The sequence below is a fragment of the Cygnus atratus genome, chromosome 5 (genome assembly GCF_013377495.2).
Source record: "Cygnus atratus isolate AKBS03 ecotype Queensland, Australia chromosome 5, CAtr_DNAZoo_HiC_assembly, whole genome shotgun sequence".
Taxonomy (NCBI): domain Eukaryota; kingdom Metazoa; phylum Chordata; class Aves; order Anseriformes; family Anatidae; genus Cygnus; species Cygnus atratus.
Genome location: NC_066366.1, coordinates 2,040,033 through 2,064,912, shown reverse-complemented (window position 1 = coordinate 2,064,912; position 24,880 = coordinate 2,040,033). Strand labels below are relative to the sequence as shown.

The 24,880-nt window shown below is 41.7% G+C and overlaps 1 protein-coding gene and 2 long non-coding RNA genes across 5 annotated transcripts in view; 1 reads left to right on the top strand and 2 right to left on the bottom strand.

Annotated features, from left to right (window-relative positions):
• The window catches only part of SWAP70 (switching B cell complex subunit SWAP70), a 41,226-nt gene extending 34,399 nt beyond the window's left edge, over positions 1-6,827 (top strand). The window contains exons 9-13 of one of the 2 annotated variants that reach the window (XM_035550130.2): positions 1,085-1,251; positions 2,017-2,215; positions 3,813-3,909; positions 4,973-5,087; positions 5,707-6,827. In XM_035550130.2, the coding sequence (XP_035406023.1) occupies positions 1,085-1,251; positions 2,017-2,215; positions 3,813-3,909; positions 4,973-5,082 (573 nt within the window). In that variant the 3' untranslated portion in view covers positions 5,083-5,087; positions 5,707-6,827. Of the gene's footprint in view, positions 1-1,084; positions 1,252-2,016; positions 2,216-3,812; positions 3,910-4,972 lie in introns of both variants that reach the window. The other variant, XM_035550129.2, reaches the window with a different exon arrangement.
• On the bottom strand, positions 277-5,019 carry LOC118249786 (uncharacterized). The gene is made up of 3 exons (XR_004779206.2): positions 4,875-5,019; positions 574-709; positions 277-488 (listed from the first exon to the last, which is right to left on the bottom strand). It is a non-coding gene; the product is annotated as an uncharacterized LOC118249786 (long non-coding RNA).
• A 131-nt stretch (positions 6,828-6,958) lies between the features above and the next one.
• Positions 6,959-23,514, bottom strand: LOC118249785 (uncharacterized). Of its 2 annotated transcripts, XR_004779205.1 has the most exons (8): positions 23,386-23,514; positions 18,790-18,870; positions 18,300-18,464; positions 14,943-15,106; positions 10,658-10,768; positions 9,394-9,465; positions 8,895-8,992; positions 6,959-7,825 (listed from the first exon to the last, which is right to left on the bottom strand). It is a non-coding gene; the product is annotated as an uncharacterized LOC118249785 (long non-coding RNA). The 2 variants fall into 2 exon arrangements; XR_004779204.1 differs by lacking the exon at positions 9,394-9,465.
• Between the last annotated feature and the right edge of the window lie 1,366 nt (positions 23,515-24,880).

Here is a 24,880-nt window from a genome sequence, read left to right as displayed (position 1 = left end):
CATGCAAAATTAAAGAAAAACTGCAGCTTTAAAATGCTGTTATCATGCCAAGGATTTATAAAACAACTAATTTTTGATCTTCAAGGGTTTTGTCGGTATAATAGGGATAATAGGTTCTTCTGTCAGCTGCAGAAAAGTAGTAGAAATAGGCTGATGTAATGGAACATCTCAGGACAAATGCACGTGCAGTGCTACTTTATGGGATGAGTGTGAATTCTTGAATACGCTCACTTTCTGGGTCAGTGGGATTTGGGTTAGCTGAGGGAAAGCAGTCCACTGAGCAGTGGAGCAGGACAGGCCATCCTATCACACTTGAAACAAGCTTTTTTTTGCTGACTTAAGGAGCAGTGCTTACCTTCTGTGAAGTAAATGTTACGTATTACTAAATGCTGAGGTTTTGGTGCTTTATCCCCCCTCAGCTCAACGACAGTGCGAGTCAAACAGGAGGACGGTTGGTTCTGGTGCCACAACACCTGTAGTTTCCTGCTCTGGTCAGTGAAACAGGGGAAATCGGATCAGAGGCTTAATGACCATGGACATTCAGCTTCTGTTTCACTTTCCTCTAGCACTTACCTTCACTCTTTTGTTATAGTTGCTCTTCTCTTAGCAAAGCCAACATCCCTAGCTGGTGTCCAACCTTTGACATCTCAAGTTGCAGTGCCAGCATCCAGATATGTGTGAAATCTGCTACTGCCAAGGGAGGACTTGCCTGAGGAAACAAGTTGAGTGTAATTAAATGAGCTTGATCTTTGTGTCTAGACACTCTACAAGCTTTTTCTTCCTTCAGTTTAGTATGTATTTGTAAATCAAGTGATGTGATCAAACTGATTGAAGATAGGTTTAAACCACTGTACAAATCCTGTGCAGCATGCAGTAGGCCAATGTAAGTGACCACTGTTTTTTTCTTCCTTACTTGCTTAGTTACACAGCTACAAATCTTGACTCAATTTTATCAGTTCTGCTCTGCAGGTAGCAGGAAAAGGTCTCTCTGAAAATGCTATCAGAGAGAAACCTGGTAATTCCTTCAATATTGGAAACCTGAATGGAATGGTAGTTCATACGTGTCCTCAATTTACTTTGCTAGGTGAGACAAAAAATGGAAGAGCAAGTCGCTCAGAAGTCATCTGAACTGGAACAGTATTTACAGAGAGTACGTGAGCTGGAAGAAATGTATAAGCAGCTACAGGAAGCTTTGGAGGTTGAAAAACAGGCACGTCAAGATGAAGAAACTGTAAGGAAACTTCAAGCCAGGTATGCATTTTACCTAGTAGTGACTTATTTCTGTTTCACTGCAATATTGAACAACTGTATTCTACTCTTAAAGATTGCTGAGCATTACCCCTGCTAATTGAAACATATATGAAAACCATAAATATCACCTTTAGCCTTCAGATCTTAAGAAAAAAATACCTACCATCTTTGCACTTTAAGCTAGTCTTGCCTCCCAGCAAAGTGTCCAAAACGCAAGCAATTCCAGAAAAGCAGGCTCACTTATTTTTCATCAGGCATTGTGCCTGTCCACACATCCAAAATTGAGATCACTCTGTACAAACTTTGTTATGTTTTATAAAGCACTAACTGTAAATATGACTTGCTGTTACATTTTATCACAGGTTTAAATTTTAACTGATAAAAGGTTAAGTCTTCTTTTACTCATATGGGCTTCGTTTAGTGTGATTTCTTTCTTCATATAGTCAGTCCTCCTAAGACAGTTAAGATAACTCATGCACGTTTGTTTCTTCTGTGGTTTTCAGTGTTGTGCATTTGCATTATCGACTGCATTTTCTGAATAGCCCTTTGTAGCAGTGAGTCTGCTTGCACTTCTGGCATGATTTTCAGTGTTACACTGAATACAAGCCAAGAAGCAGTAATTTTTTCCCTCCTTCCTGAGTGTTTTTTTGTTGTTGTTTTGTTTTTTTTTTTTCCTCAATAATTAGCTTGGCTTTCCTCTGTGTATGCTACATGATGGATACAGCTTACTTTAAAGTGCAGTTAACATCACAATCCCCATTGCAGATTACTGGAAGAAGAGTCAGCAAAGAGAGCTGAACTGGAAAAATGGCACTTGCAGCAGCAGCAGACCATTCAGATGACAGAAGCAGAGAAGCAAGAGCTAGAAAACCAGAGAATGATAAAGGAACGGGCTCTTCAAGTTGCTATGCAGCAACTGGAACAGCTTGAACTGGAAAGGAAGGAGGCCCTTGAGCAATATGAGGTGAGCTGTTCTGTTTATCTTAACTCTCATGCTTAGCCGGATTTGCAGTAGTTTAACTGAATTTGAAGTTCGTCCATTTCATGCTTGTTTAAAGATTAGTAAACAAAAGATTTTTAAGTAGAGCTAGGATAGTTATGTGTCTTTTTTTTTTCCCCAGACCAGTAGATATATTTGAGGAAAAGGATGGGTTTCAGACATACCCCCCTTTATTATTTTATCCCAATTCACATGCAAGCCAGCTTGATCATATCCTGAAATATTCTATATACATTTGTCTTCTGCTATAGACTAACATATCCATGTGCAGTCCTGTTGCTGTCATAACCCAATGCCTTATACTTTTGAATTAGTTATCCTTGCAATGTTTTGATAATTTAATGGGGGCAATATTGTCTTCTACAGACAAAAATTGATGTGCTACTGTAAGCCCTTGCTCCTTAAAAAGGTATTTAAGCACTGAATTATGTCAAGGATAGCTAGGAATTAGTCCAGATTCTCAAATGGAGTTTTGTCAAATGAATTCTCAAATTCAGCAGTGCCTGGTGTCCCAAGTGCCAGGGCTGTTCTCTGTTCCACTGAGTGTTTTTGGTGTAGGCCAGTAGCTGTGTTCATGGAATAAATATAAAGAATTTATCAGAATCCAGTGACTACAGAGACTGAATTTCTACATACTTTCTATGGCTAGGGAGGTATTAATCCTGCATCTGTTCAGGTCACGAAACAAAACACAGCTAGATTTCTGTTTAACTTGGGAGTGTGTTTATGCTGTCTTCTGTGCCCTTGGAATAAGTTCTGTGAAGGACAAACTATTGAGCTGTCTTGACCAGCACAGAATACTGCAGCGACTACAAGAACAGGCCCAGATGGAGTATTTTTTGCCCATTTTACAACTTACCATGTTGGTGTTACATCTGGCACAATCAGTAGAGTTGCTTTCAGGTAATACTCAACTTTTTTTTAGATGACATCTCAGGCTTTTTGTACATAAAATAAAATACCACTGTTATCTAGACATCCAGAATACATCTACTGTTATCTAAACATCTAGAATATACTACACTTGCAAAACAAACAAGAAAATCAGAAGAGAAATGGTGGAATAGGTCACTGCAATAATTGACATACGATTTTAGAAATCGTTAAACATTCTAGTCTTCCATTTGCAATTGACCAAAAGACCAATTTAGACAGAAGAATACCTCTTCCGTGCTTGGGCTATCAGCAGTGGTCCATTTCCTAGCTTATGTTTTATGATTTCTTGTAATGTCCACTAGAACGTTGTAGATCAGAACATAGTAGTTCTAGATAGTCTCTAATTTGAAACTATAGTTTGTGTGTGTTTTCAGTCTTCATGGAGACAAACCCTAACTGTGCAGCTAGACAATCTTATAAAAACCTGGTTTGAGGGCTTGCTTTTATACCGTTAGTGACTGCCTATAATAGTTAGAATGTTAATCTGAAATGAAATGGTCCTGTCTATACCAAACAGAGGGCAGGCTGACATAGTATTGTACAGTCTTTAGGTTTAAAAGGAGGCATTGTCTTTTTATATAAATTAAGTTGTTCTTGTTTGCAAATGGGCTCTATTTTATTTCAGGAGGTTAAAAAGAAGTTGGAAACAGCAGCTAATAACACCAAGACTTGGAAAGACAAAGTAGCTCATCATGAGGGATTAATTCGACTAATAGAGCCAGGTATGTTATCAACAGAAAAATAACAAAAACACTGTATTAATTCCATCTCATATACTTGCATCACCTAGCTATTTATTGAAGTCTGCCTTTTCTTGTAGCTTACTGGTTTCACTACAGCCTATAACTACTACATTTGTCGGAACTGCTGATCATAATAGGTCTTCCCTCAGAATGGTAGAATTGTTCTGCATTCAGAACCCAAATAGAGAAAAAAAGTTTGCAACTCTGCAATATAATGCATTATGAAAACACTGTTGGCACCGGACCTTCAAAATATATTTTGTGCGGTATAGTGTAAGCACTGAAGTATCTTTACTGATAAGATTAGTGCCCCCTGAGGATTTGGTTTTGCTTGAAATAAATTTAATGATGATGGTGGGAACAAATACAGGCTCATAGTTGCTTGAGAGAAGGATTAATTAGTATTAAAGCCTCATACCTAGGATGTGTTGAAATCAGAGCAAAATTAAACATAAGAAACTTTCAAGTCTTTACTGTCCCTGCTAAAACTATTTTTTTTTTTAATTTTTACTTATTTATTTTTAAACAACACAAGGATCTACCTGAACATTGCATTTTTGGGTGTTTAATGCAATTAGCCTAAATGCTGATTGCCAAAACCACAAAGTAAAGGTATCTAAAATATTTACTGGATTTTTAGAAAAAGTTTAACTTTTTAGCTTAATTAATACCATGCCAGCCTTACAGGAAAGTGTCTTTGTGATGCTGTGCTGGAGAGATTGCTTTCCGTTAGGGACATCTCTAACAGCAAGAATAACAGAAGACAGTTACTTCTATACAACTATTTTGCAGGGGCAATTGGAGATAAAGATGCCAAAGATGGCAGCAGTTGAGAACTTCTCACACTAAGCACCTTCACTGACTGTGTCCCAGGCATTCCTCCCTCCTCAGTTAGGCAGGCCACCTTTGAGAGGGATTCCAGTCACAGAAGAGACAGCACTTACAGAATCATCCTGTGCCAACTCCAACTCTGCCCCACCGATGGTGTGTGTGATGTTACTGTCGGAAATGCCTGTTTCAAGTATTGCACTTTGTCTTCCAGGTTCCAAGAATCCTCACTTAATCACAAACTGGGGCCCGGCAGCCTTCACTGAAGCAGAACTGGAGCAAAGACAAAAGAGCTGGAAAGGGAAGAAAGCTACTTCTGAGTAACAACGGTAGCTGACATACCATTTGCGAATAGAAGCCCACCTTTGTTCATTCTGCTTCGCACAGAACAGCTCTTTATTGCTCTTGTGAAGATCTTAGTTTACCCAGCAGGTTGGGCCTTTCTAAAAAGGAAATACCGTTTACCACATAGGAGTATCTACTAAGAGCTCAGTAACTATAATGTGTGGTGTCTGACAGTACTTGCTGTTTTCCTTCACGTTTTCAGATACTTTGTTCTTTTATACAAAATTTTTCAAGATTTTTATTCAAATGTAGCCTGTGACAGTATTGTTTCTATACTAGCCTGTAACAATCTGATAGCATCTAACCATTCAGGCAGCATCATTTTCATTCCAAAAAGCAAGGGAAACAATTGTTATATTGGTTCAGTTAGTAATAATTTAAGCCCAGGCTAAGTCAATCCTGAAGATTCTGTCCAACTCTGAGACAGAGCATTATCTTTCCTTTCTTCTAGTCTCCTTTCATTTTTCTGTATGTGCCCGTTGCTCTTCACATGGGGGGTTAGTGCTTAATATCATCTTCCTTACCGAGAGTAGGCTGACATCACTGGGTGCCTGTTGCTGCTGTTTTCCTGGCTGGTCTGATTTTTGTGTCCTTTGTTTGCAGGAATCCAAACAAAAGAATTGGAAATAGGTATGTTCAAAATGCTGCTGTAAAACGTTTGGAAAAAGCAGTCATGCAAGATTGAGCTTGTTACTGCCTCGTACTTGAGAAGTGCTTAAAAAAAATCAGAGCTTAGAAAACCATAATGCTTTCGGTTCATGGTTTAAAAGATGTACAGTTTTGACTTACAGATTTCTGGAGTGAATGAATGGAACTTGATGGTATGTACAAGCCTTGATGCAGATGATATCTGGCCATGTTTATGCAAGAAATTTGATTATACAATTACCATTGCTATAGATGCAGCACTCTGTTTTGTCTTATTCTTTATTGGAGGCCAGATTCCAAAAATGTAATGCAAGAGGAAGTCCCGCCTTGCAAAGAGCAGGTGCCCATTGAAGCAGTTTGTTAATTAGCTTTGACCTCTGTACATACACAAAACATGGAAAACCATCTTTTAGCACGTGGTTTTTAGTTCAGCTAAATGTTAAATTATTTGTGGTAAATAAAAAGTGACTGTTTCTAATGGATAACCAGTGTATTTGTACACACCATTGTGATACTCAGCTCTCAGAAGAGCAACAGCTGTACAGAAACAAACTTCAGATTTGGAATTCCATAGCATTTTATTTCCCTGTTAACTAAGACTCACTCAAATACTGAATCTCTGCAGTCATTTGGTCTTTAGTTATATTTTTATACTAATTGAAATCTTTGATGTTTTGGTAAATGGAGTACTGATTAAAATGGAAGGTAAATTGAGGCTCTTCCTATTTGTATTTACTGTACAGGACGGCAATAGTTCCTTAAGCTTGCTAACAAGGCATTTTTTTAAAATTGATTTTGTTTACAATGAAATGTGAAAAAAAACTGTAATGGAAATACTAATGTATACATTGTTAAACTTTGCTAAAGGAGGTGGAACAGTATTTATAACTACCCAACACCTTTGATGTGGAAAGAAGAAGGTGCCTTGGGCCTAAAACTTTTTAATTTTTCTAACAGTCTTTATTTTGGACACGTATTTTTAAAAAAACACCAAATGATGCATGTTTTCATATTTTTTACTGTTCTCTAGAATTGGCTATTTAATAAAGTAATACGAAGTCATTTACATTTCTGAATGAACTGCTGGGTTTTTGTATCGGTTTCTTTTGGGTTTCTTTTTGCATCGGTTTCTTTCCACGTTGGTGGAACAAATATACCCTTAATAGTGTGACCAATGGGATTTGGTTTAAAGCCATAACAGCAGTAGTCATAGAGACAGTATATCTTATGTTAGAATCATTATACTCTTAAGACACATTAAATATGAACATATTTTAGACAGCAGCACTCAGTAACAGTATTTTGAGGGTGCAATTTAGGTAATTTCTGAAACGCAAAGTGTGGCGGATGGGAAATTAATTTATACTTCCTCTTATTAGTGAGTTAACGAAAATGGCTGCAGTTAGGGTATGATGGCACATATAGACATGTGCCTCTGCAGGCAAAACAGGCCCTTAATTAAAATGTCAGCCACATATTTCATTTTTTTCTTAGTTGCTATTAGGTGAGGAAATGAGCCAAATCTCCTGTTAATTTTGTTATCCCCACTTGCTCTGACAAATTAAGGAAATGCTTTGTGTGAAGTGTTGCACAGTAAAGGGGGGGGGGGAGGACTTAAAAGCTGACCAATTGCATTTAGAGCTAAAAATTCCACTTTAGAGTAAGTCCATTAAAGCTACACCCCAAACATACTGCTCAAAGAGAGAGCAGCGCTGTGAGTCAGTCACCACATCTCATGAAACAGCGCAGCATGGGAAAAAAAAAAAAACCCACAGCCTATTGGTGCATGATCATTTCTGGTGAGCCCTGAGGTTACAGCATTCTTACTCCAAGAGAGAAATGTCTGATCATGGAGAGGCTATCCTCAATGAAATGTGATGCTAAGTAAGTCTCTGTGTCATCCCTGAAACATGCCTTGCAAAAAATCTAGTGTCGCTCATACACAGCAGATTTACCTGTGCAGAAACCAGTAGGATGCTGCTTGTTCTGTTCTTGATGCCTCAGTACGAAGTGCTGGAAGGCTTAATCCTGTCTGCCCAGTTCTGGTTTAACCTTCTGCTGACGGAAGAACAGCCTGCAAAACAATAGCACAGTATCATTCTTCTTTTCTCCCAAGCCATGACAGGATTTTTGCTCTGTGACCATTTATGGTGCTGGTGCATGAGACGTCTACCTTTACTCATTCCCAAACTGTAACAGAGTCCAGCAACTGTTATTACTTCAGTTTACCTTTCCTGCATGCGCAGCCTATATGGTGAAGCAACATTGTGTTAGGACACTATCTGTATCCTGGGGAGTTCTAAGGATGTGAGTGGGGAGATTTAAAACAAAACAAAAAAAAAACAAACTAATGTTCAGTCTTGCAGTTCCTTCTGGAAGATTAGCCACACCATCTATCTCTGTACAAGTGAGCTGAAAATAATTGCGCCGAATTTTATCTTGATTAAATAAAGCATTTTAGGTAAATAATATTTGAGAAAAAAAATAAAGTGTGTGTGGCTAATACACCAGTGGGTACCCTAGGAAAAGAGATATCCCTGAGGTCTTCTTTGTCATGTAGCACAGAGCAGTAATTTCGTACTTGCTAGGTAAAGGGAACAAAAGAGAGGGATTAAAAAGTGCCATAAATTTGTCACTAATGCAATGAAAAAGACTCCTGCAACACTAGAAAGATTTTAGTCCCGGTCCCCCCCCCCCTTCAGCCAGGGACTTTCCAACACTGGCTGCACCATGCCAATTAGTTAATAACTGTGGCTGCCTTTTTTTTTTTAATTAATGTTTTCAACTCAAGGTGGGAAGCCCCAGAGCGCCTTATCTGGCTGTACCCTGCTGGGACTTCAAACCAGGCTGCCTGCTGGGCCTGGCAGTGGTGGCAGGCGGCCGTTAGCAAACCGCGGGGGCTCTGGGGCCGGTCTCATATTTGGACTTCAGCTGCCATCTGGTGGTAGTTCAGCCCTTAAGCATCTCAGCTTCCCCAGCTAGCATTATTAACAGCAGTTTTACACTGTGACCATCCTGAGACAGTGAAAAACCACGCTTCTGCTTCGTTCCCTTTCAGCAACTCCAACAGACATTTACAAGAGCAATGATGTACAATGGCCGAAGAACTGTTAAGTGACCCAGTGCTGCTGTATTATGATTACCTTGCTGCCACCACCGTTGTGCTCTGCCATCCTCAACTTCATGAGCTTCTTTAGTTCTTCTGCCATCTCAGCTCAGTGTACATGATCCCAGAGTTGTCCTAGGAAAAAAAAGATTTTACAACATGAGTGTTACCATTAGCTGAGGATAAATATGTTCAGAGCCTTAAAGCTAAATCACAAATATTAAAACAAAACAACAACAAACAAACCCACCACTGTACTGAGGAAGGATGAGGCATGCAGATACATCATTCAGTGAGCTCTCAGCTACAGTGCAAAGCTGAAGCTGCCATATGGCTCTGCTAGAGAGTAAGGCCAGGGTCAAGGAGAAACATGTAAGGAAGGTTACTTGCCTGTAAATAAGGTTTTCCCAGATACCTTGTGTACATACCTCATTTATCCTTTACCCTCACCCTGTTGGCTCTCATCCTACTGAACACTGCTCATTGACATGCAGGATAAAAATGCACTTTTAAAACACATTTTGGGGGCTCCCCACCTGGCAGGATCAGCAGCCATGCAGACGCCTTGTCTTAGGGACTCCTGTTACTGCTAATGTGACCACAAAGTACTTCACGAGTCCCAGAATAAAACAAAAAGAGAAAGTTTGTAACACTATATGAATTTAGAGGTAGTAACTTTTACACTCTGAGTCTCACTGTGCATGTTAACCAGTTGGAAATGCCAAGGAAGCAAAAGTACAGAATAGCATTATCTATGTCAAAACTGGGCAACCTTTGAAATAATGGCAAGGCCAGTGGTTGTTTTAGCACTTAAAATGAAAAGATTTGGAACGTGGTGGCTGCTTCTCACCTCCAAAAGATATTAAAGTTGGAACAATACGATACAAAAGATCACGAAAAAAACACATCCTGAAAAGCCTTAGAAGGGAAAGTTAATGACACCTACAAGCACAATCCTAGAAAGGCCCCTTGATGAGAGCCCCTCTTGCCCCTGATTTCTCATATTTAGCCTAATGGGCAGAGGTAATGTAACAGGACATGAGCAGCTAGTCAGACAGAAAGCCGGTGACTGGCTGGGCAGAATCATAGAATCATTAAGGTTGGATAAGATCTCCAAGATCATCTAGTTCAACCATCCCCCTACCACCAATATCACCCACTAAACCATGTCCCTAAGCACAATGTCCAACCTTTTTGGTTGATATGTTGATAAAAAGAAAACAAAGCAAACAAACAAAAAAACAGAACAACTGCACTCCCATTTTCCCTCTGGCCATTATTTTCAATTCATTAAAAAAATCAAACAAGCATGCAAAATAACCCATCCTTTCTACTTTCATCAGTGTGCTCACTGCTCACATAGCTCTTCTGCCTATCAAAGGAACTTGCTCTATCACCAGCTTTATACACTGTTATACAATTAATAGAGCTGCTTGCCACAGTTACACCACATGTAACTGGGCCTCGTATCTTCACGCAAGTGCCTGTCTGCTGTTACTCCTATTGCCCGTTTTCTAAGCATGCAAGTGATTTGCTCATGCTGTACAGATGCTGACGTGGGGAACCTAGGAGGGTGTTTTTGAGTGTGTATGAGTGCAATTTGCACAGGCTTGTGTTGGTTGCTCTTATCTGTATCCTTGAACAAGGAACCTGTGTCCTTTCACTTAACCTGACCAACAAATCTAATTAGAACACATGAATATCTCAGATGGGAATTTAAAACTTGCACGTTGCTGTGAGACAGTTTCAAAAGCCCAGGCTTCCCCAGTGTTGTCATTTATAAGCTGTTTCAATGCCTACCAGAGTACAGGGGTTTCTCTTTCTGCTCCAGAGAGGCTCATGATGCTCATCTCTGACACATTGCACAAGTGCTGGGGAGTCCAGGTCATCTGAGGCACTGGTTCCTCAGCCCTGTGTAAAAAAGGAAAAAGCGTTTAAAAACATGTTTAAGGACAGACTCTGCTTAGAAACCTTTAGAGATTTCATCTTATGGCATAGCCTGGACTGAAATCTTCAATTTGGAGGAACCTGAGGTTGCATTTTCCCAACTGCCTCCTTTGCCAGGGACACATTGGGGTGTTCTGCTTTTTCCCAGCCATGAAGTCAACTGCCATGTATGCCTGCGAGGGAGGAGCATGCCCCATTTCACAGCCGAGTTTCCCCTGACTGCTGCCCCTGCCAGAAAGAATATGTTGGCCCTGAGCTGCTTTTTCCCAGAAAGAAGCCACAGAAAGGTGGGAAGTGATGCTAGGGACTCACAGCCTGCTGTAACACAGGTTTCCCCCGAAAAGCTGAGTGGGACTGCAGGGTCTGCACACTTGGTGTGGGACTGATCTTTGCAGGCATGCAGGTGGCATCTTCTGCATTTTCTGCTTTGTATTAGCATGGACTTTGCCTGCTCACAGGGGCTGCAAATGCCCAGTGGGTTGCTGCTGGCCCATGGAGCAGCCTGGGCAGATGAGATGTATGGCCAGAGATGACGATCACTCCAAGCCGCCATGGCCCTGGAGCTCCACTCCCCATGTGTCTGCTGGTGGCACAATCCTACCCAGAGTCCCCAGGCACCCCACTGGGACCCTGCTGGGAGCCACTATCCCCTCATGCTAGTCCACACAGGCCTCCCATTGGCTTAACCCCAGCACGACTAAGCAAAGGGCTCTCCACACTTCCTCTGTCCCTGTTCTTGTACCGTGTGGGAAAGTGGAGGCAGTGAGGCATAAATCACGTAAATGACTGGTTGCTGGTCTTGCAATGTAGCTGTACACAGTCATGCTTGCAAAAGAAACTTGCCTGCTCGTGCTCCCACATGCTCTCTTCACTGTCACCTTTACATATGGTAAGAGCCAAACCACCAACTGCTATGAGGCTTCCTCCGGGTGGGAAATCTTTCCTGCCAGCAGGAAAAGATCCAGAACACATATTCCTTGAAATTGTATTTCCAGGGGATAAACAGCCCAGGGCTGGGCACTGGCATGGGGCACAGCACAGGAACCAGCCTGGCAGAACAGCTCACTAAAGAAAAAGGGAAAAAGAAAACCATGCTGGGTGCCACACGTCCTCACCAGGCCAGACCGCTCCCTTGGCATTTCTGCTCTATGCAGAGACCACACCAGTCCTTCATGGCTTTGACAACAGTTCTGGCTCTGTTTCCCCTCTTCACCTAGCTCTAACCAGTCACTCCTACCGATGTCCCTGCTTGTCCCTACTGCAGTCCACCAACAGCGTACCAGTTCGCAGGCATTCACCACCCAGCAAACCAGATGTGCTCTTGCTGTGTATTGGTGCAATTTTAACAGAGAGCTCCTGGGCCCAGGGCAGCACACACTGAGCGTGCACCATCTCTGGGCTAATGGTGTGGCACAGCCACTCACTGCTCTTCCAGCTCTCCATTCTTTTCTCCTTTTAACCTCAGCCCTCCTGACTAGCCCTGGCTCCCTACGTGCTGAAGCAGGGCGAGAAGACTGACACAGTTTTTCCAAAGCCCCCGGCTAGTTCTGGGACCCGCAGCACAAGACTCCGCCAGCTCCTGCCCTGGCAGGCCGGCCAGGCAGCTGCAGCTGCTCCCCCAGAGACGGGGAGAACAATAAGAAATACCAGATCTGCCGCAGGAATGTAGGAGATACCGTGGCGGGGGGCCCTGGTGAGTCTGGTCAGGATTTGCTCACAGCTTGGATGTCAACCAGAGGTTGCCACTTGAGCAGCCCTGTCGTCAGGCTGGGGTGGCCTGGGGGATGCTCTGTGGGGCGCTCCCTGCCATGGCCCCCACTGGGCGCTGGACGCCAGATGGCAGCCGGACACCATTGCACGGCCCTCCACACAGGCACGCTGAAAACAGCTCACAAGAGCAAAGCGTCTCTTCTGCAGACTTGTAATTAATCACATCTGCGGATCCTGTTTTGAAAGGCAGATTCACACAGATGCGGTACTACGTGAGTGTTTTACAGCTGAGCTGGTAGCATGCTTTGAGGTGCGTCACTTGTGTACGTGCAGCAAAACACTGCTAGTGCACAAAGAAAAACTCAGCCTTTTTTTGCAAGGAAAGCACACATTAACACCAAACCAAAACCCTTTCTTATGGTTCATATGACTTACTTCACCGAAAAAAAAGCAAGGAGAGCAAAAACCAGGGAGATTATGAATGACAAGACTGTCAACTCACAGAGTCATCACAGCTTGGTGGGCTTCCACCTAACTGCAAGGGCTGAGGAGCAGCAATGCATCTCACCCCCTCGCGCACACTGGGCACATTAGTTATCTTGATTTATTCAGGTGACTGAAACCAAGGTCTTGCACCCACAGCTGCAAAGGCCCAACTTTACTTTGAGAGTCATATAGTTACTCTGTTGGGTAACATTTTCCCTCAACAACTTATGAACTTTAATCCAATTTTGAAATGTAGGGGAGGCTAAGTTGGATTACATTAGCTTAACTGCTCATGTCATAAACTTGAGAAGTGGGACTGAAGGGTTGTTTTTTTTTTTCCAGAAACCTTTTGTTGGCCCCCAAATTCTTTTTTTTTTTCTTAGTTCAGACACCAAAAGGGGAGGAGGTTCAACTTCCAAAAATAAATCAAAGACACCATGATGCCTGCAGGGTATTTGTTTCTCTGTAGGAACGTGAACCTGGTGGTTTAGTTTAAGAGAGACTAAGCTAACTCTCACATTTTCTACATTCCTTGTTTTCCTGATATATCAAGATCGACAGGTTTGAACTGTTGTTTTAATGAAAACCTACTACTCCTGGGAGGGTTTCCTGTTTTAGAAAGATGATATTTCAGAGCTACAAAATTCCAAGCAATCTGACTTGCTATCACCTTCGTCAGGTCCCTTAACCTCTTTATGCCTCAGTTTCCCACTGAGGGAACGTGACCGATATTTGTCCACAAAAAAAAGCACAGAGACTAATAAGTGTCTGCAAAATACTCAGCTATTCCTAAAAAGAGAACTCTTTAAGCAATACCACGGTAAGCTGAAACTGTGTCCGCAATGTGCAGATCAGAGTTTGCTGTTTGAGGCCTCAGGAAGGGTCATTCCGACCAGGGCAACCCCTGCACGACCAGAGCCTTCTGGCACAACCATCTGCCAGCCACTCGCAAAGAACCCTTCAGCTCCTCCACCTTTAACACCTAATCCCTGGTGGCCTGAAAACCTCTTGTGATCTTGCGTAACAACTACAAATTGAAGCAGCCCTTAGATTTCTAATTAACAAGAGCTAAATCGCCACGTAGCTAGCCCCAAAGTGTCATGAAAACTCATGGCAATAGTCATAAAGTTATGCCGCACTCCAGCCAAACCCTCTTTCATCATCTCTAATTCAGGCTGCTGACTCAATCCCAGGTAAGTTTTCACCTCCCTTTTGCACTTGGAGACCAGGAACATCCTGGTAAACCTAAACAGGACTGACCTTGACACTGTCTCTCCAGACAGTTTTCAGAGCTTAAGCTCTGCAAAACAGAGCAATAAGTTTTGCAGGTGGGTGCAATTCACTTGTTGAATGCTACAGTATTTGTGTTAAACATGAAGTGCAACAGGAGTCCCTGAATATGTTTTCAGTCTTGGAAACTGATCTTCAGCTCTCACTTTTGTAAATTCTCCAATACACAATGTTATTTTCATTGTTTTTTCTTGTCTGCTACAGGCAATTTAGGATTTTCCGACTGTTCTAACAATTTAGAAGCTCTTCTATGTAAAAACACTTTCTTGTATTACAAAAGTTCCTCTGAATTATAAAATGCATTACAAAGGGGAGGGAGTTAGTCCCTCATACATTGCTTGGGCTGTTCTCTTGGCAGAAAATAACCACTGGCAGCTTTGTAAGACATGGAAAAAAGACTTATCTCCCAGATACTGGAAACACAGTCAAAGCTGCCTTAGCTGGGCAAACAGGCACTGATTTCTCAGCCCTACTCCCTGCAGGTGCAGGTCTGTTGACGTCAAGGCTGTCATTATTGCAGGGCTCACAGCCCTTGAAATGTTTTATCTGCAAGCTGTTGTCCAGCCCACAACATAGAAAAGCTCCTCAAATGCTTCTGATAGGGACGGCTGGGACAGAGAACATCGCGTGCCCTTGATGCCTCTCCACTCACCTGCTCCAACTCTGTAGCCAAATGTTTTGGGGAATCTCTGAAATATGCACTTTGAGAATCCAGTTGCTTTCCTGTTTGACTCGGAAATCTTCCTGGAACGTTGCTGCTTCCTGTCTGAATTCCTTTTCTAAAGTCAGGTTTTCTTCCTCCTATGCCAAAGCAGTCTACAACAAAGAGGAAAAGACAGCAAAGTTCAGGAAAGCACTCATCTGATAATGCAAAGACTCACAGGTGCAACCTGCATGAATGCTCAGGATTACATAGTCATTAGGAAAATAGGAAAACCACTAATGAATTTCAAAGCTAGACTCTCACACAGTACTTCTATCTGGCTATTGTTTTTTGGGAGACTTGAAGATTCCTGTTATGAGGCAATGTTTCTTGTTAATTTCTTACCCTTTTCCATGCATCAGTGTAATTTTTTTCTCATCTATGTATGTTTTTAGAAAACAAAGCATTGCTCTTATCCCTTTTCAGGTATATGAAGCACTTCATAACCTGTTCACTAAGCACTGCTCAAGGGCAGGTTTTTTTTTTTTTTTGGGTGGGGGGGGGGGAGGGGGGAGAGCAGGGAGGGAAAAGAAACCGAGACATAACAAGTTGTTGGAAGAGCTGGAGCAGAGCTAGCCCTGCAACGGTGCGTGCTAGTGGCAGGATGGCACATAGGTGCCCCAGAGAGCTGCCGATGAGCTGCTTCACCTTCTGGTGCAGCAGCGCAAAGCTGCATGACAACTCGCTTTCTGTTTCTCTGTGCTCTGCAATGCAGACATCCCCTGGGGTCTTGAAGTCGCAAGATGAAAAACTCATCCTTCCTTTTGGCCCAGATCCTGAACAGACATATGCACATGCTTAGTGCTGACCATGTGAGTAGCAATGCTGATCTCTGTGGAGCAATCCACATGCTTGATTTGAGAGCTGGGGAGAGAAGGACACTTGGTTCTTCAGTTGCCTGTTTTACATACCACTGGTAGAGATCCCACCCAAGAGAGAGCTGTGCAGCAGGATGGCGCTGAACTATATAGCTATTTTTATTTCCATCACTTGTGGCCTTGCTGAGACCTGCTACGAATTATCTGGGATATTACACCCCAGACAAGTCGAAACAACAGGTCTTGCTGCAGACTGTCTGTGTTTAGTGAGATGATTTAGTTACTGCTTTCCCCCCACCCCGTCTTCTTCCTTATTCCCATTAGTGACACGTTGGCTGCAGAGAAAAGTTATTCATGCTCTAGAAATGTAATATTTACTCAAAACAATTTTTATTTGGCTTGGCTTCTTCCCAGTGCCATAAAGTGATAGCCAGCCCCAAGTGCTTACATAGACAACATGTGCATCTGAGTCATATTTATGATCCCAGTTATAAAAAGCACACAATCTTGTTTGGTGCAATGGGATGGGACTGAAGGCATCAGCACGTCTTGAGCATAGCCTGTCTCTGGAATCTGCAGAAATTTGCCATGCTCCAAATATAGAACTTGTGGGTGGAAGCTCAGACAGGAGCCAACTTTTTATACCATTACATCACAGGAATTGAGGGCTTCATGCCAATGGATCCAAGAAAATTAATAAAGACCAGAGGCTGTCCAGCTGTTTGAATTTAAAGTCACGGCGGAGAGGTAATTATTAATAAAAGTGGCTTCATTCAGAACATGGTAATCTCATTGCTTAAATTGAACATATCCCCTCTTCACTGCAGCTTACTATTCTGTTGGAACTTGTAAAGATAATAGTTAGGAATTAACATCTGCAAGAGATAGGCCCAGAAAAGCTGAGATCATTCTAGATAGAGGACACACTTCAGTTATAACTTTCCAGCTAAGTAATGCTCAGCAAGTGTATGCATTTGCCAGTGGCATCACTGCTCCCCTGGCTGGAGGAGGTGGCTGGAACATGGCATGCATTTTTCCAGTTAGAATACACAAGGTCTCAAATGGACAGTGATCAAAGCTGTATCCAGCTAATTTGAAGAGTAATTCAATTTGTTTGACCTCCGTGTGCTGGGGCAGCCAGCATAAGCTCAAATGTTGCAGCCTCCTAGGAGCTGACGGTAAAGCATCAGGGCCTGTTACCAAGAGGCAGGGGGTGACCTGACCGACCTTCCAGCCTGTCTGGGAGGTGCTGTGCATGCCTACAGCCCCAGACCGGACACAGCGCAGCTGGGGGTTGGGTCAGGGCAATGCTGATGCTGGTAGAGGGCCACCACCGTGCATGTAGAGGCTGCACCTACACAATGCAGAGTACAGGTCTGCTAAACGCTGCTTCCTGCACCTCAAAACGTAGTGCACACAATAGATGCTTCCCCTGCTCCTATAGTCCCCCAAAGCAAAACCTGGGCCTTCACATGGAAAAGGATCATGGGGTCTAGGTGCTGCAACTCTGTGTGCCAAAGGCTGAACTCAGCAGGCTTGTCACAAAACACATAGCCAGGAGAATACAGCAGTGTTTTCAGAAGAGGGGCTCCCCTGGTGTTTAAATCACAGAAATGTTGGTATGCAGCTTCAAAGATTTCCAGTTCATGCTCTGTTCAATGGTACACAAGAGCTATGAGTAATTAAAAATTTAGCTCTGAATTCTCTGGGAAGTTCCTTATTCCTGTTTTGAAGATAAACAAACTGAGGTGGGAAACAACTAAAAGTTTCTTCACAGGACTGCTAGCATCAGCAAATCAGACAACAGAATCCCTGAAGAGATGCTCCTGCACCCACAGATACCATATTGTGCTTGCATATGCATTTTCTGCAGCAGCACATACCAAACAGGCTCACACGCTCATGCCTCAGTGGGGGCAACCGTGGCAAAGACCAGGACATGCAGCTACCAATACCCCTGTTTCAAAGCACCTACACACATATGGCATCCTTCTCTCCAGGGAAAGCAGATTTTAAAAAATATTAGAAAATCACTTTAACCAGGTGGCCGCAGGGTCACAATTTCCATAATGGGAAGAAGACATTTGCTGTTGGGGAAAGGTAAGCGATAAATAGAAGAAATCAAGTCATTCTCCATTTTTTAAATGTGGTATTTCCATCTACAACACAAGCATTTGCATGTAGGGATTATTATGAGACTTGAGGTTGGTCTGGATTCAACAGGCTCTGTTACTAGATAAACTTCCTGCATTTTACCTAGAAAAATGTGACACTAACCATTCACTCATGCCAGAGAACCTACTAAGATACCCTGGCTCTGTTCAAGGTTTTCAAGCACTATATTTTCTTCCTAGTACGTAGCTAATAATGGTAGTCAGTGCATTTTATTTCTCATGAATAATTGTGAACATCCAAATATTAAAAACCTCAGGCTTATTGAATATCCCATTTATAATTAGGAGATGCCTGCCCACGATGCATGACTCACAGAGGTAAGCTGAAGCACTGCAGTGGGTGAGGAGAGCTTTTGTCCGCTGCTTTGCTATGCGATTGGAGGAATCTTACTGGGAACCTGGAGCTGGACCGGCTTTTGGGGCTGGCTCATCCATGTAGTTGCAGACGAGAGCCTCTGACATGACTCTGATACATTTCTCTGGAGGAAAAAAAAAAAAAAAAATGGCATGAGGAGACACTGAGGAGGGACAATACAGTATTTCCCTTGACTGCTAAAAATACCTACAACATGGGACTTAAAAAGAGGAACAGATTTTGGTAACTGAGTACCTTGAAGAGGAATTTATTTTAAAAGCCAATTATTAGGGACACCCCCTAAAATTACAACCAGATATTTTCCATTGTGTGATCTGCAGAACCTGAAACACTCTAATGCTTTAAAATGTTAAGTAAAAGAGGAAAGACTCCTTATTTCCTACTTTGAATCTCCAATGTATGTTTAAGGAGTGAAGTTGTCATTTTACCTGCAGTCTCATACTGTCACTTCACAGCTTTTCGGTGAATCTTGCACTAAAGAGAGTCTGTAACCATATGCCACTGCCCCTCTGACAAATGAATAGAAGAAAAAAAAGTCAGTAAAATGCACAGACTTAGCATACCATCAGAAGCTGGAAAATGCCTTCCTGTCAGATAGTGGATACTGATCATTGTCAGCTCTTCCTTTCAGATACTGCAGGATACTGACCTCGCTTCCAGGAACGCTGCATTAGACAAATAATTATAATAAGCAAGCGGGTCTATGGAAATAGATGAAACAGTTCAGCAGAACTGACTGCAGTTATAACCACTCTCTAACCCATGGCTAATCTCCAACTCTCTTCCCACTGAAGTCAGCAGCAATCCCTCCCCACCACATCTAGAGTCATTAGAAATGCAGCAAGCATTTCAAAATTTGGAGACCTTGCCCGTTCTTAGAACTGGGCAAGAGTCAGATTTCCAAAATACTATTTATGCTGCATAGAAACTTCCTTCCCAGAAGTCCCTTTGTTTCCAGCAGACAATCCCATATTTCACTACTAGTTCTGGACACAGCCAACCATCATCCTATTTAAAAGTTATTCCTTTGGTCGTCATCTTCCAGCAATGATAATAAATACGTTTGATCAGATAATTTACCTTCTCTAATCGTGACAATTACCTTCTCTTCTGAGATCACAAAGAGAACAGCTAGACTAAGAACCTGCTTTTTCTTCTGATATTTTTTGTAGCTTGTAAAACCAACTCAAACTAGTAGCACAGAAATTGATGCAAAAATATAAAACATGGAGAATAGTTTTACGAGAAGATGGATTTGTGGCTTCTTGTTTTTGACTTTTTTCCATGAAATTCTTAAAAGTCTCAAACCCTGAAATTAAGGAACCTTGGTGGTGCCTTATTTCCCAGCAGTTTCTTTAAAAGATGAGTCATTTGGAAAGCATAGAAAGTATTAAAGTCATTGCTTTGATGTCTTTAATAGAAATTTGGGATGGATTTGAAAGAAATGAGGAAAGTGTTGTTATTTCCTTTTGGAATGGCAGACTGACATGACTGGTGCTGTTACACAACTGAACAACCAAACGGCAGTGCGCACGCTAACCCAGCAGCGGGCCGAGGATCTCATCCTCCTAATCAAGTTTATAGTTGGATGCTAATGGGCTCAGCAAACAAACACTCGTGTTTATTATAGCAGAATGAACAGAATGTACTACAGAGAATATGACTCACTTTTCCATAGGACGCCTGTCTATTCTCTGAGTTTGAATAATGAAATATTGCACCTCTCACTTGTGGTTTGTTGTACAAAGTTTTAATGAGTTCATCCCAATGAACTGTAGCCCTGCCACATAAAAACTGATTGATTTGCCTTGTGAAAATAAGTGTGCTTTTTGATAGGACACTCTGCACTAGGCCCTCCTAAATCAGCCCAAAAAGCTAGACTCTCTAACAGGTGTTTTTAGTCTTGAGTGCTTTTTGAAAATGAAAATATGCAGTCAGCTTCAGCAGTATGTTGGCTATCTTCCCTTGGGTGACATACTGTCCTGCTGCATCCAAAGTACCCGTTCTCCTTAGTATGGTGTTTGTCTTATAAACTGGGGCTTTAAAACCATTATTTTCTGTAGAAAAAGGGTTTGTTTTAAAGCAGAGTTTGTGAAAGGGGCATTTAAGAAATGCACACGTTTTTATTTCAAAACATGCAAAAAAAAGAAAAAAACTGCCTATTAACTCCCAGGAAATTCTGAATAAAACTTGCTTGCGAAAAGTAGGTGTCCTTATAAGACCCTCCTGAAAGAAATTCAAATGAAGGGCAGGGGAGGGAAAGAGATTTTAAGTAAACAAGTGAGAAGAGCCAGGGAAAACAAGAGCAATGAACAGAGTCTCAGGTGGCTGACTTGGCAGAGCGGGGCGTGAAGGAAGGAAGAGGCTGTGAGACAATGAACCGCTGGTGTTTACAGTAGTCAAGGAGTCTCAAGAGTTTGTGACTTTAACCACAAATTGCTTAACAATACTGTATGCTCCTTTTCTTTCACATCCAGCCCCAGTCATGTGGACAAATTCCCTTTTGAACAAAGAGGGTGGCCACAGGTGCACGGGTGATATTAAGGATGGTGCTGGTGGAGAGAGGAGGACCTGTGGAGGATGTGTTTCATTGCCTCTTGAAGTTACAGGAGTCGTGATGAGAAAAGATGGCTCCTGATCCAGGCCTTGGCCCTTGGCTGGTGAGTAACAAGTTAAGGATGGAGGGACTGCCTGTGGTGTAGATAGGGCTAGTCACATCTAAAAAGAAAAATATTTTTCTGAAGACAGTGAAGGCCTTCAAGTGCCAGAAGAGTATGATGAGAAATGGTGTATCTGTCACTTCCCAGCAACGGATGCAGGAGAGCAGAGGATCCATGAGCAAAGAGGCAGATGTAAACTGGCACTTTAGAGATCAACTTGCCTCTGTGGCTGTTTACCAAGCATAGGTAGTTACTGCTAAAATGAATTTGACTCATGTTTGCAGAGGAGATTAACCTTGGCTAAGACTATGCAAGCTAGAAAAAACACTTCAAGTCAAGAAACTAAATATTCCACAATTTAAAAGATTTCTCAGGTTACGTCTCATCTCTGTAGGAATTCTTAGCATCAATCTGAAAATGCGTAATTTCTAAGTTATTTAAGTGCCCTCTTGCAACCTGAAATGTTAGCTGTAATAATGGAGAAACTAAATGAATGACAGAAAAGCAAGCCCTAAAATATTAACACCATTAACACCAGGAAGGTTGGGGGGTAGTTATTCTGCGGTTTTCTGTTTTCAGTAGCAATATGTCATCATAGAGAGCGTACATTTAACGATGAACAATGCTGTGTATGGTATTATTTCCCAAGGGCTAACTGTGCAACTGTTTCTCCAAACTGCTGAATTTCACTGGTACTGCAGTTCACAAAAACATATCTTTATACAGCTGGGAATTTAAAAGCTCTGCAAAAGCCTGTGATGCCAAGGACCTTCATTTGGAGGCACACCTAAATTTCTAGTGCTTTGGAAGCTGGCCTTTTCCAAAAACCTTTCTATAGATGCTAAAGCAAGGAAAAATCTGGCTGCAGTCCGTTCTCCATGAATGAATATATCTTAAAGGGCCATTCCCCCCTCTTACTTTAAAACCTCTAATGCTTCACAGTTTCTGTTTAAAGAAAAAAAGAAACAACAACAACAAAACACACACACACACAAAAGAACCAACCCTTGTGCCTATGTCAGTATCTTAGCTGTATAAATTTAAACATTCCATTGTAAGCTAAGATTATCTTGCCTCTTGCCCAGTGAGACATGTGGGTTTGGCTTTATAAGACTCCATAACTGGCCTGCTTGAACCCTGTCCAGTAAGTTTTCATCTAAATTGATTAGGACTTGGAACATATTTTCTTGGACAAATTGTGTTCTAATGAATAGAACACTCCCTCACAGCTGTCCTGCCAGAAAGCCAAGATTTTTTCTGTCTAGAAATCATCCCAAAGTGACCCTTAGATAAAGTTCAGAATCCATTTTCATTTTTTAATTAAGAAAAGGTTTGCTTAATTCCATTCCATACATTTCAGTGCTAGGCAGCTGACACATGATTCCCCCTAAACATTTTATTTTAAAGAATTTGGTTATGATGTCAGATCTGCCCAGACAATGCATTTCTAAACACGCTGTTTATATTAAATGCAGAGCATAAAGATGGCTTCAACAGAGGAAGAAGTCTCTGTAGATGGCACATAGAGCAAACTCAAGGTTGACTCTATTCTCTACACTGTAAATTTATATATTACCAAAAATAACAAGGGGCACACTAAAGCCTCACACAGGCACAAGGGATTTCCACAGTGCCCTTCCCAGGGACACAGCTCTCCAGTAGGCCTCTCCTCCCACCCAGTAACTAACTGCATAAACTTGCCTTTAAGTCCAAGCGTGGACTGGTTGGGAAATACTTTCGTTAATTAACACTGGCCAAATGAAGAGAGCATTTCTCCTCAGAAAGGAGCCCTGGCCACTTATACAATTTCAAAGGTAAGAGCTTTCACTAGGATGAATACATTCTTTCTTTTTAGCATTTTGCTCCATAGTTCTTCTCTCAGATGCCCCAGCTTGAAACCTCGTTAAGTGTACTGCTTTATGATCAGCCCATCTGGAGTTTTTCTTCTATGACCATTCCCATGGTTCACTAGGAGGATTTCATTCAATCCAGAATACCCAGTGGACATCCATGATTACATCATTTTGCTTATCTTTTAGCAAGAGTATTTCTAGGAACCAGAAGTACACTTTGAGGCAAGCTCAGATCCTTTCTAGTCTTGCAAAAGATGAATCTGACCCGTGCACATTATGTGGCAATAACACGCCTTCAGAATGGGTTCAGGATTTTGCTGACATGTGGTACTCAGAAATTAAAGGTGTTCATTTACAGAAGGAATTCAAAGGAACAGGTCTTTCAAGGAACATCAATTCTCAACTCTTCAAACATCACCTGTATCTTTAGTAAGACAGGAAACTAAGGCAAAGTCACTTATATACTAATCTTGAATCGAATGTGACTCCTTCAACTAATAATTATACTTACAGAAGAAATAGGTAAATAATGACCAGTTGCTTGGCTACAAAAGTATTGTGGTATTGCTTATGGAAAACAGGTCATAAGAAGACAAGAAGAATGGGAAGTTTCCGCTGCTCTCAAAAGACCAACTCTTCTTGTTCACACTTGCACGACACATGACGCTGCAGAAATTTACCTGAAATCACACAGGGAAAAAAGATAGGTGCTGCAATTATTCCCCGATGCCTTTATGTAAGGCTGGTCCAGCCAAATCAGCATAATTACTCAATTTGGATGATTAGGTTTAAAAAAAAAAAAAAAAGTCTTACCTAAACACTAAAAAGTTCTCACAAGCAGGTTCAGATGGAAAAATATCACATACTTTGCATATAGGCCTTGACACCTTTGCTTGTGGACTAACAAAACTGGCTACATTTGAAGCCATTGCTTTGAACCCATGTTTCTTTTCTGTGTTCTCTTAAACTGGCTCAATGTAACCTAAATATAATGACAGGGAATGAACAGCAACGAGATTTGCTAACACTTTCTTGCACTGTATTCTGCAGCCTGCTATTGTCTGCAAATGTGGTTACAATGAACAAATTATACAACATTAAACCCTTCGGAAAGCATACACAGAAACTGTGATATAATCATGCTCGGAGCAGTTATCTTTAAACACAAGCATGGATTCAGCACCCAGTGGAGAGCGGCAAGCAAAGTTATGGGCCAAAGGCAAAACAATGACCAACTGCCAAGAAACATCCTCATTAGTCTTTGTTAGAATTTGTATTTTTAAAGTCATTGTGCAGTTCAATTAAGTTTGTAACATGCAGATGAGAAAGTGGAAAAAAATGTGAAGACATAGGGAGATGAAATTCTAAAGCACTGAAAGATGTCACCTCCTCTGTGAAATGCTTACATTGTAAAATAAAAAGAGAAGAGAGAACAAGTCATTTCAGGATACGTCTGGAATGAGAGATAAGACCAGACGATTACGATCTTTTGGTAGTCTTCCACAAAATCTCTTTATTTGCATTCTGCATCATGTGGTCTGATTCTGAACACGTATCATCAGGGCACTAAAGGGAGAACAGACAAGAAAGATGAGCCACAGTCTAAGAAATAGTGGAATTTCAGGACATGGTGACACTTTCAAGACTAAAGCCTGGTCCACATGTTCCGTGAAGATGCTAGCAAAATTTACTGATGAGCTCAAGTTTTGATTAAGCCTATGTCATCATAGAATGATTAACTCAGAGATCAAGGATGTAAATGGGATAAGAAAGCAGAAAAGAGAAAGAGAGCGCAGAACTCAAATCAACCCGCGTGACCATCCCTCGTGGTCCCTGTGTGCTACCAAGTTGATCACAGGCTTTAAGCATTTCTGGTTGTACTCCAGCCTGTTATACACACTCAGCTCCTCTCTCTGTTTATCTGTTTTGCAGTGCTGGATGTGTGAGTAGTTTTGTGAAATTATATAAAGCTTTTAAGCAGAGACAGCCAAAAATGTTTAGAGAGA